At 40.6% G+C, this 11,379-nt stretch overlaps 1 protein-coding gene across 2 annotated transcripts in view; it reads left to right on the forward strand.

Moving 5' to 3' along the window:
* Positions 1-11,149, forward strand: part of ANKRD26 (ankyrin repeat domain containing 26) — a 103,232-nt gene extending 92,083 nt beyond the window's left edge. For both annotated transcript variants that reach the window (XM_066387250.1, XM_066387251.1), the window contains 5 exons: positions 1,410-1,700; positions 3,033-3,289; positions 6,624-6,852; positions 9,066-9,111; positions 10,236-11,149. In XM_066387250.1, coding sequence (XP_066243347.1) covers positions 1,410-1,700; positions 3,033-3,289; positions 6,624-6,852; positions 9,066-9,111; positions 10,236-10,372 — 960 coding nt within the window. In that variant the 3' untranslated portion in view covers positions 10,373-11,149. The remainder of the gene's footprint in view (positions 1-1,409; positions 1,701-3,032; positions 3,290-6,623; positions 6,853-9,065; positions 9,112-10,235) is intronic.
* The last annotated feature ends 230 nt before the right edge of the window (positions 11,150-11,379 follow it).

Here is an 11,379-nt window from a genome sequence, read left to right on the forward strand (position 1 = left end):
GTACCCGCTGCAAGTCCTTTCTTGATTAGTGCATAAGCACCTGGCAGCGGCACGTGTGTGTGGCCTGTAAGGCTGTGGGTGCTTGTGCTCGAGAGAGGTGGGGGATTGTGGATGGCGGATTGCCTGCCCGCTACTGTGAGGGGCCATTCTTGCTGTTTGTGTGCCTGAGAGGTGGTTTCCCCTGCCCGTGTGCTTGTCTGCCATTGTGAGACTTTATTAAACAGAATGGCCCAATGCTTTCTGGCTCTGCAGTTTCTTGACCATCTGCCCTAATCCAATGTGAACCTGCCTGGCCTCGGCCACCGGCATTGCCCCCCACCTCCCGTTTCAAAGGCATGGTGTTTGTTTGTTTGTTTATTTGTTTGGTGACAGCACCCTACTTTTAAGATCAGTGTCTGTGCCAGTGCCTTACCACTGCTTAATAAACCACCTCCTAACCTAGGGGCTCAGATCAGCATTCATTCTGCTCACAAATGTGCAGTAAAGTTGAGCCTGTGCGGCCGGCTCGTCTCTTTTCACTTGCCATCCGCTGGGAGACTGGAAGCCAAGAATTAGAATCACCTGAAGGCTTGTTCACACATGTGTCTGTCCCTTGCAGCGGACTTCTAGCTGGGGCATTATTAGCTGGGGCAGCTCAGCTGGAACACCTATGCGAGGACTGACTGTGTGGCCTGGGCTGCTTCCTGCTTTACAACATGGCGCTGGGTTCTCAGGCGGAGCTTCCCTGGAGAAAGTCACGGAATCACGTTCTCTAACTCTGACATGGAAGCCACACAGCAGTTCACCCTGTTCTAGTCACTGGAAACCAGTTACCTGCCAAGGCCAGCACCTGTTTCATGAGACAAGTGCCAAAGAATTTGTAGACGTGTTTTAAAACCTGACCTGTGGTGGCGCGTGCAGTGGATAGAGCAGCAACCTGGAAGGTTGAGGTCCCTGGTTCAAAACCCTGCCCCGTCAAGGCACAAATGGGAAGCAACTACAAGTTGATTCTTCCTGCTCTTCCCCCTCCTTCTTTCTCTCCTCTCTCTAAAAAGAATAAATAAAGTCTTTAAAAATAAAACTCTGCTACACTCTACTTGCCTTCTTTAAAAATTATTGGGAAAGAATTAAGAGTCTTTCTGCTAAGAGATGACTTATAGTCATTTTGTAGAGGAAAGACATGAAAGAGTCAGAGAAAAAAGTATAAAATCAAGTGCAATCTTGTGGCAAAGATGGCAACAGTAAAGAATATATTTTTGTGACTCCTGGTGGTTATAACTTTGTTCTTGATTCTGATTTTCCAACACTACTACAGTGCAGATAACATTTTATTGCAACTGAATTCATTTTAAAGCTTGATACTGTATTGAATTATAGACTACTCTCTGTTTACATCTTTATAATGAAACTATATTGTTTTATTTATGCAGAATGATGATCTTACAGCAAAACTGGAAACAGCATCTTCAAAATGTCTACGTCTAGATGAAAAAAAGAAATTTCTTCAAGAGGAGTTACTGTCTATGAAAACAATACAAAAGAAATGTGAAAAATTAGAGAATAAAAACAAGAAGTTGAAACAAGAAGTAGTAAACCTCAAAAGATATATGGAACTGAATATGGTAGAATACAGTGAGGTTGAACAGTATAAACGGAAGATTGAAGAAAGGGCAAGACAGGATATAGAAGAAAAAATGGAACAAGTCAATCTAGTTTTACAGGTTAATTTATGGATCTTGCATGTGCTTTAATTCATTTCTCTGCAAATTACATTATGGATATATACAGTGTGTGCATTTCCTCTACATCCCTTAAGAGCAACTTGTTTTGTAGGTTTCTGGAAGGAAGATGGCATTTGTTTCTCCATTTCAGTATTTCAGTATTTATTATTATTATCAATAAATTGATCTTTCAGTGATAACTATGTTATCACTCTGTTTACTCTGGTAATGATTCTCACAAGAGGATCATTCTATTTTATTTTATTTTTGTGTGTGTGACAGACAGAGGGACAGATAGGGACAGGCAGATAGGAAGGGAGAGAAATGAGAAGCATCAATCATTAGTTTTTGGTTGAGACACTTTAGTTGTTCATTGATTGCTTTCTCATATGTGCCTTGACCAGGGGGCTACAGCAGAGCAAGTGACCTTGGGCTCAAGCCAGTACCATTGGGCTTTAAGCCAGCGACCCCACACTCAAGCTGGTGAACCCGCACTCAAGCCGGATGAGCCTGTGCTCATGCTGGCGACCTTGGGATTTCGAACCCAAGTCCTCCATGTCCCAGTCCAACACTCTGTCCACTGTGCCACTGCCTGATTAGGCTCATTTTATTTTTATTTTTTTTCCTTTTTTTTTTTTTTTTCCTTTCATTTTTCTGAAGCTGGAAACAGGGAGAGACAGTCAGACAGATTCCCGCATGCGCCCGACCGGGATCCACCTGGCACGCCCACCAGGGGCGACGCTCTGCCCACCAGGGGGCGATGCTCTGCCCATCCTGGGCGTCGCCATGTTGCGACCAGAGCCACTCTAGCGCCTGAGGCAGAGGCCACAGAGCCATCCCCAGCGCCCGGGCCATCCTTGCTCCAATGGAGTCTTGGCTGCGGGAGGGGAAGGGAGAGACAGAGAGGAAAGTGTGGCGGAGGGGTGGAGAAGCAAATGGGCGCTTCTCCTGTGTGCCCTGGCCGGGAATCGAACCCGGGTCCTCCGCACGCTAGGCCGACGCTCTACCGCTGAGCCAACCGGCCAGGGCCTAGGCTCATTTTATTTTTAAGACCAGTTGATATAAAACAAAACTATTGGAAAGAAAAGAAAAAATTGTGATTTAAAAATTATATCATTATTAAGTTATATTGTTCAATTTTTATAATTTTAAATTGCTTCTATTCTTTGAGTTATCAGAATACATGAGTATTAATAAATGAAAGATTTAACTTTATGTTTAAAGTTGTTTAAAGTTGCTATCTGAATCTTTTACTCAAAACTAAAGGAAACAAGTATATTATAACTGTTCAGATTATACTTATTGCAAAAAATGTATCTTTATTTGCTTTAGACACGAAGAATATCTCAAGAAAATTTAGAGCAGCTAATAGAGTATCATAATGCTTCAATAAGAAGTCAATTGGAACTCAGAAATAAAGATCTGGAATCTGAACTCTCCAAAATGAAAACCAGAAATGAAGATCTGGAATCTGTACTGTTTAAAATGGAAACTTCTCAATGCTGTAATAAAATCGAACTGGAAAAATACAAACAACTCTACCTAGACGAAATAGAAGGTAGAAAGTCATTGTCTAACAAACTAAACAAGTAAGTCAAAACAAAGAATCAGAGAAAATAGATGTAGCTCATTAATTAGTTTCTAGAGCAAGGGCCCCCAAACTTTTTGCACAGGGGGCCAGTTCACTGTCCCTCAGACCGTTGGAGGGCCGGACTATAAAAAAAAACTATGAACAAATCCCTATGCACATATTTTAAAGTAAAAAACCAAAACGGGAACAAATACAATATTTAAAATAAAGAACAAGTAAATTTAAGTCAACAAACTGACCAGTATTTCAATGGGAACTATGGGCCTGCCTTTAGCTAATGAGATGGTCAATGTCTGATTCCATATTTGTCACTGCTAGCCATAACAAGTGATATGACGCGCTTTTGGAGCTGTGAGGTGTGCATCCCACGTCACCGGAAGTAGTACTGTACATGAGCAACACTGCACTTTGCGATCTCTCACTGACCACCAATGAAAGAGGTGCCCCTTCTGGAAGTGCGGCGGGGCTGGATAAATGGCCTCAGGGGGCCGCATGCGGCCCACGGGCCGTAGTTTGGGGATCCCTGTTCTAGAGCAGTGATTTTCAACCATTTTGAGCCACAGCACATTTTTTACATTTACAAAATCCTGGGGCACACCACCTACCAAAATGACACTCTAACACAGTACATATTATACATATAGTTAATAATATAGTTTCTAAATGTATTTATACTCACTTAGTGTGAAACCTGGGCCTGTTTCAATGAACACAAAAGGGATATCCTGGCAGGAATGGTAGAAAGACACACATGAAGCTCTTCCTCAACAGTTCTCAGTCTCTCTCTGTTTTTAGTTTTTATCGCAGTCAAGCTTGAGAAGCTCAGCTCACATAGCTATGTGGTTGAAAACGGGAGCAATGTCAAAATAGCTTTGTTGGCCAGAATGAGGAACTCCTTGGCAACAGATAACCAAAAACTGTTCAAAGGAAGATCAGCAAACTTTAGCTTTAAAGTTAGATAACATTGTGATGCATTGTGATGCATTGTATATCACCCTCTGCAGGGGCCTCTTTTAAAAAGAAAAATGTCAAATATCTATATACACCATCAGGATAGACATAACCAGCTGAGGCTGAGGCTTCATCTAGTGGTGGCAACATTTACCTCCAGTCCTGACCAGGATTAGAAATTGGGACCATGGGGAAGAGTAGCAGCTTCAACTACTCGCCGCGGCCACACAATGACAAGTGCGAGGCAGCCGTGACCTTCCTGGGTGTGGATGAGAGGCGGCCTACTATTGGTTCATCGCTAGTGGTCGGGATGAATCCTAGAAGGTGATTGGTCAGTGAGCGTTCCCTGTGCCTCCACTCTTCCTGTGGCTGATAGCTGGAGGGATTGTGAGGGGAATGTTTATGTTCGGATGGAGGCGGCTGGCGGCAGGCCGGATAAATAGCCTCCGCAGGCTGTAGTTTGGGGACCCATGTTTAATTTCCCCACGGCACACCTGACCATGTCTCACAGCACACTAGTGTGCCATGGCACACTGGTTGAAAAACACTGTTCTAGAGCGTAGTTTTTTGTTTGTTTGTTGTTGTTTTTTTTATTTTATTTTTACAGAGACAAGAGTCAGAGAGAGGGATAGACAGGGACAGACAGACAGGAACGGAGAGGGATGAGAAGCATCAATCATTAGTTTTTCATTGCACATTGCAACACCTTAGTTGTTCATTGATTGCTTTCTCATATGTGCCTTGACTGTGGGCCTTCAGCAGACTGAGTAACCCCTTGCTGGAGCCAGCGACCTTGGGTTCAAGCTGGTGGGCTCTTAAACCAGATGAGCCCGTGCTCAAGCTGGCGACCTCAGGGTCTCGAACCTGGGTCCTCTGCATCCCAGCCCAACGCTCTATCCACTGCGCCACTGCCTGGTCGGGCTAGAGCATAGTTTTTATTGAGCCAGGTTCATGGGATTGATAGGACGTGAAAGTTAACTAGTGTGACTTTGGGAAATGATGTTAGTAAATGAACTTATCTTTCAAGCGTTTACCCAGGACTCTTCCCCCAGGACTCCTCACCTCTCTCCCCAACTTTTGGTTTTACATGAGTTTATTTTTTCCTCTTAATATTTTCATGTAGCTTACCTGGTTTACTAGTCTTTTAAGTGTTTTTGAAGCCTTGTACTTTAGACACTGGTATTATTATAAAATTGCTTGTCAGAATTCCCCTAGATAATATTAATAAAGAGTTGGAAGATAACTTAAACCCAAAGGGTTAAATACTGGGCACATTCTGGCACTTGGTAAATTTACTGTTTTGTGATTATTATTATTATTATTATTTTTAATGAGAGAGAGAAAGGCAGGGACAGACAGGAAGAGAGAGAGATGAGAAGCATCAACTCGTAGTTGTGGCACTTTAGTTGTTTATTGATTGCTTCTCATATGTGCCTTGACCAGTGGCTCAGCCAAGCCAGTGACCCCTTGCTCAAGCCAGTGTGACCTTGGGCTCATGCCAGCGACCATGAGGTCATGTCTGTGATCCCAAGCTCAAGCCGGCAACCCTGTGCTGAAGCTGATGACCCCACGGTTCGAACCTAGGTCTTTAAGGCCCCTGTGTCATGGCTCTGTCCACTGCACCACCATCTGGTCAGACTTGATTGTGATCTTTGTTATCACCAGAGGGCACCTTGAGAGAAACTGTCCCTTCTATAGTTTTTCTACTCTACATGTTAATAGGGAAAGATTAACACAGCAGTGGAGGGCAACATAATTGACAAAGTGGCTAAAAATAATTAGGTGGTCTGCCCTAGGGGGTGGGGAAGTCAAGCAGGTCCCACCTCCAGTGCCTTGGTGACAGTGTTATGAGCGAATTGCCCCTGGGACTGTTTTAGTTCATTTTGATCACCAGCTAGGTCATCTTGTTCTCCCTTAGAGGTCGTTGCTCTAAATTATGCCTCGGTGCGAAAGGGTTAAAATCTCCAAGGCAATGAGTGTGCTGTACAGGGTGGTGAAAGCAAATCCCTGACAGTGTTTTTGAGGGGTGGTTTGCTTTTTAATCTTAACCTGGTTTACTAAACATGTCCAACTGCATCCTCAAGAATCTGGTAAATACAGCCTTTCAAGAGGCAGCAGGTGTTTTCCTGATAAGCTGTCTACATCACTGACGGCCATCTCTTTCCTCCAAACTAACAAGAAATTCGCCTCCCAAACATATGTCCTTCTTTACAACAATTTAGAACCTAAACTTGTACATAGTAGGTCTGCTAGGACACATTTTCAGTGTTAAAATGTTTTTTAATGGAAAATTCCATTTACTACTGTGGCAACTTAAAAAAATGCAGATACCCTTAGGGAAAAATTAAATACTAAGCGCTTGTGTTTTACAATCTTCACAGGACTCAGGAGAAGCTAGCAGAGGTCAACACTGAACTTCTCCTGCAGAAAGAGCGGAACACGTCTTTACTCAGCACTGTTAATAGGAGGCCTGACCCGGAGACGCCTTGTGTGGGAAATATCAGAAATAGTTTTGTACTCAATAGAATTTCTACTCCAGGAGAAAACTTAGTAATTCCTACCTCAAAGCCATGGACCTCAAATAATAACATGGAGACTTACTTAATCAAGGTTTGTTGTATTCTCTTTTTTTCCCTTGGGTTTCAGATTTTTTATCTAATTCTTGTGTTTCATTTGGTGAAATTTTGAGTTGTTTATGCACAATAAGGAAAAGTTTTAATTATTTGTGCTAATAGAAAAAGGAGACAAAAATGTTACAATCTTTTTTAAGTCCCTGGGTCTCTCATTTTCAAGAGACACCTATCATTAATTTCATTCAATAAGTGTGACTAAAGTGACACATTCTAATTTTTTTGAAAAGCTACATTAAGTTCCACTTTAGAAATGAGCATTATTGTCTAATAACTAGTGCTGCACTCGCAGATGCTCTGGCTTCCTTTCTAATGGAGTTTAGTTTGGCCGTGGTTCCTAACAATTTAAACGTTTTGCTGCACCCCAATTTTTTCATCCCTAAGCATAAGTGAATGATGACATCCAAACACTTAACCATATATAGAAGTTTATGTTTTAAATAAAATGGAGATAAATTCTTTTTATGAATTAAATAAACTTGTAACACTGAAAGGATTTTAACTGAAAATTTTTGTCATCTTACATGAAAGAACATTCTTTTTTTTTTTTTTTTTTTTTTTTAATTTTTCTGAAGTTGGAAATGGGGAGAGACAGTCAGACAGACTCTCGCACGCGCCCGACCGGGATCCACCCGGCACGCCCACCAGGGGGCGATGTTCTGCCCATCTGGGGCGCCTGAGGCAGAGGCCATGGAGCCATCCTCAGCACCCAGGCCAACTTTGCTCCAGTGGAGCCTTGGCTGCGGGAGGGGAAGAGAGAGACAGAGAGGAAGGAGAGGGGGAGGGGTGGAGAAGCAGATGGGTGCTTCTCCTGTGTGCCCTGGCTGGGAATCGAACCTGGGATTCTTGCACACCTGGCCGACGCTTTGCCACTGAGCCAACCGGCCAGGGCTTTTTTTTTTTTTTTTTACAGAGACAGAGTGAGTCAGAGAGAGGGATATACAGGGACAGACAGACAGGAACGGAGAGAGATGAGAAGCATCAATCATTAGTTTTTCATTGCGTGTTGCAACACCTTAGTTGTTCATTGATTGCTTTCTAATATGTACCTTAACCACGGGCCTTCAGCAGACTGAGTAACCCCTTGCTGGAGCCAGCGACCTTGGGTTCACGCTGGTGGGCTTTTTGCTCAAACCAGATGAGCCCGCGCTCATGGTGACCTCGGAGTCTCGAACCTGGGTCTTCCGCATCCCAGTCCGACACTCTATCCACTGCTCCACCGCCTGGTCAGGCGAGAGAACATTCTTAATTGCTATTTACTTATAACATTTTTATTTCAATTTTTATAAAATGACTTGCAGAACTATTGTACATTTTATAAATAGTAAAATTAAGCAAATATGTGAATTTTTATTTTTCAACTTATTTTTTAATATTTTAATTTTTAAAATAAAAGTCTCTAATGTCTGTATATCTTGCCAGCACTGGAATGATTGATGACTAAGATGGCAATGATGGAGAGTCTTGAAATAGCAACTATCTTTCATTGATTATCTTTGTTATTAATATACATTCTTCATCTTATTTGTTGACATTTCAGCTCCAGAGTTTCTGTTTGGTTCTTTTTTATAATTTCATCGTCTTGGTAAAGCACTCCCTCCGTACATTAATTTTATTTCTGAGCTCACTGCACTATCTTCTGAGTTTCTTCATGACTGCTAGTTTGGTTGCTGGGATTTAATTAATGCCACTAAGAAAACATAAAATAATTGTATCAGAGGTGGTTGCATGAGGTCTAAAGTGATAGAACTATGTGGGTTTTGGGTGGGACATTACAAACCCACAGACTTCTAAAGATTTTTAGCCATGATGCTAGAGAGTAAAATGTTAAAAGTAACATTATATTGATTTGTTCATCAATCCTTTTTATTTGTAAGGCTTTATTTAAAATCTTGGACTATTCCTATGGTGAAGTTCTATTGTATCCAAGATTGTTACTCTAACTATAAAAACAATAATAATAATATTGTTCTAAGTCTGTGATTTTAGTTGTTCTGGTTGTTGAAGCAAGTTTTTTCCGCTTTCAGAATATATAGATTTATGTGATTCCTTTTGTGTTTACTCAATTCCCAATGTAGATCTGTCTCTCAAGTTATTGTATTTAAATGAGTCATTTCATAAGCTATATATCATTCCCACCATAATGTCTCTTGTTTAACATAAGTACTACAAATAATATTTGACTTATTTCAGATGCGGCAGGAGTTTGAAAAAATTCTAACTAGAGAATTAAAAGAAGGTATGTTGCCAAAATTTATTAATTAAATTTAGACAGCACTGATTTCTGAAATAAACCGTAAATAGTAAGTAGAAGTCATTTCTATGTTTGGACAACAGATACTGCATTAAATACTTTCTTATACATAGCGAATGAAAAATGTAAAAGCACAAAGATTTATAAGGAAGACACAGATATTGTGAATTAATTCATCATGTTTCATAGCTTTTAAAAAATCTCGAAAGTCCATGTATGCCTCTTCATTCCTGGTTGTCTCCTTCCTCCACCACACCTGCGGACTGTTGACCTACACACGGAGCTCTGGTCAGAAAACCGGCTCCATCCGCCTCCCATGTTCTTGCTAGTGACACAGGCCTAATAACCAGACTCATCTAGTAACAGTCTAACAGTTACAGTTCATGTAGCTGTCACCCAAAGGGTGACATTTAAATCTCTAGTCATTTGCATTTTCATTGATTAATCTTTAACCTTCAGGAAAACCTCCAAATTCCTGTGAAGTAAAAAAAAAACCAAAATCCATATAGTTCTTGGCAAATAAGTCAGCCTTCTCTCTGCTACTGCCCCTCCTCTGCCCCTTTGCTAGCATCTCACCAAACTGGACTTCTAATAGCACCGGTGTTCCCCTCACCTCCAGTCTGGGCATCTGCTTCATTTCTCTTTCTGGCTACTTCTGTTTTGTCCTTCAGGTATCAGCTTACACATCACCTCCACCAAAAAGCCGACAATATTCACACAAACCTGGGGTGTCCCTTCTGTGTGTTCCAACAGTGCCCCGTTTTATACTTGTCATGATGTACATATATGACTGAGTGGAAGTTGCTGGCTCACTTGTCTTTTCAGTTTATAGTACATGACTGTTCCGGGGTGTCATCTTCATCTTATAACTCCAGTGCTTGTCATACAACCTTAGCTCATGGTTGTTGAATAAATGAATGAAGGACGAGAAAACCAGAAGCTCTGAGACTCAGCCACAGTAGCAATCAATTCAGTTGCAACCGTGGGCAGATTATGTTTCTTAGTATTCTTGTGTTGTGAGTTGTAGTCATATATTGATGTTTTCCTTCTTAACATTTCTACTAGTTGTATTTTAGATAAAATATATAATTCTTCCTTTTTCTTTACAGAGGCTGCTGAATTTGAATCTGATTCCTGTACAGCTTATCCTGTAGGATCAATTGATCGGTCAAATTCAAGTCAAGATTTACTTTTGAAAGCAACACAAGAATATGCACAGATTTTGAAGAAAAATTATATGATCTGAAACAAATACTAAAAATTTATTTACTGGACTCTTTACAGAACATTTTAATCATTTTACATTAAACACATGACATGTAAAATCTCTATTAAAGAAAAATATTTTAGGATCACATTTGTATGATGAAAATTTATATAATATTTTAAATTCTATTTCTTGGCATTTAACTTTTAAGCAGATTTTGTAAATAAACGCCATCACTATTGAGTTTTACATATTCAGACTGCCCAAATAGCCACTGTCTAAACCAAACCCAAACAGCTAAGTTGTCATTTATACTTTAGTGGTGTCAATTGATAGCTTTTTAGTATTCTTCCATTTTATCACTATATTTGGTCCTAAAGATTTAGACAAATATCATTTTAGTATCTCATGCTATGGCTACCATCAATGTTTGGATGTATTGCAATTGTTATAGTGCCATAACACTTATCATGTACAATATATAAAACATTATATAATATATTAACCATTTGTAAGTTGCAGACATGATGCCTGTTTAACTCCTAAATAGTTTAGTATGTATTTCCTAAAAACATGGGAGTGCATATGTTTTTGTGTACCAATGAGTTTTTTGGATAGATACCCAGTAGAGGGATTGCTGGATCATATGGTAGTTCTATTCTTAATTTTTTGAGGAACCACCATCCACTCTTCCATAATGGCTGGGGAAAATCGATTTTCAAACTAAGTTGCTGGTAGAGTTCATTTTCTTGTATTTGTGTTCCCAGCAGTGAATGTGAAACCTCAATTCTTCAATTGGTTAATAAAGTATTCAGAGCCAAGAACGTAATGCAAAAAGTTTACCTATAAAGTCACAGAGGTAGGAGCAGTGAGCCAGCTGGGCTGCATGGACTCAGGAAAAGAGTTACAGAGGCTAAAGAAGGGCTTTTTGAGATTAGCAGAAAACAAGCAAAGACTCTGTGTCTAAGAAAAGGGGGGAAAGGCGCAGGTGTACTAGAAAGAAAAAGAGAACACTGGGTTCTTCACCTTAAGCATTTTTATCTGGG

This window comes from Saccopteryx leptura, chromosome 5 (assembly GCF_036850995.1).
Source record: "Saccopteryx leptura isolate mSacLep1 chromosome 5, mSacLep1_pri_phased_curated, whole genome shotgun sequence".
Lineage (NCBI taxonomy): Eukaryota > Metazoa > Chordata > Mammalia > Chiroptera > Emballonuridae > Saccopteryx > Saccopteryx leptura.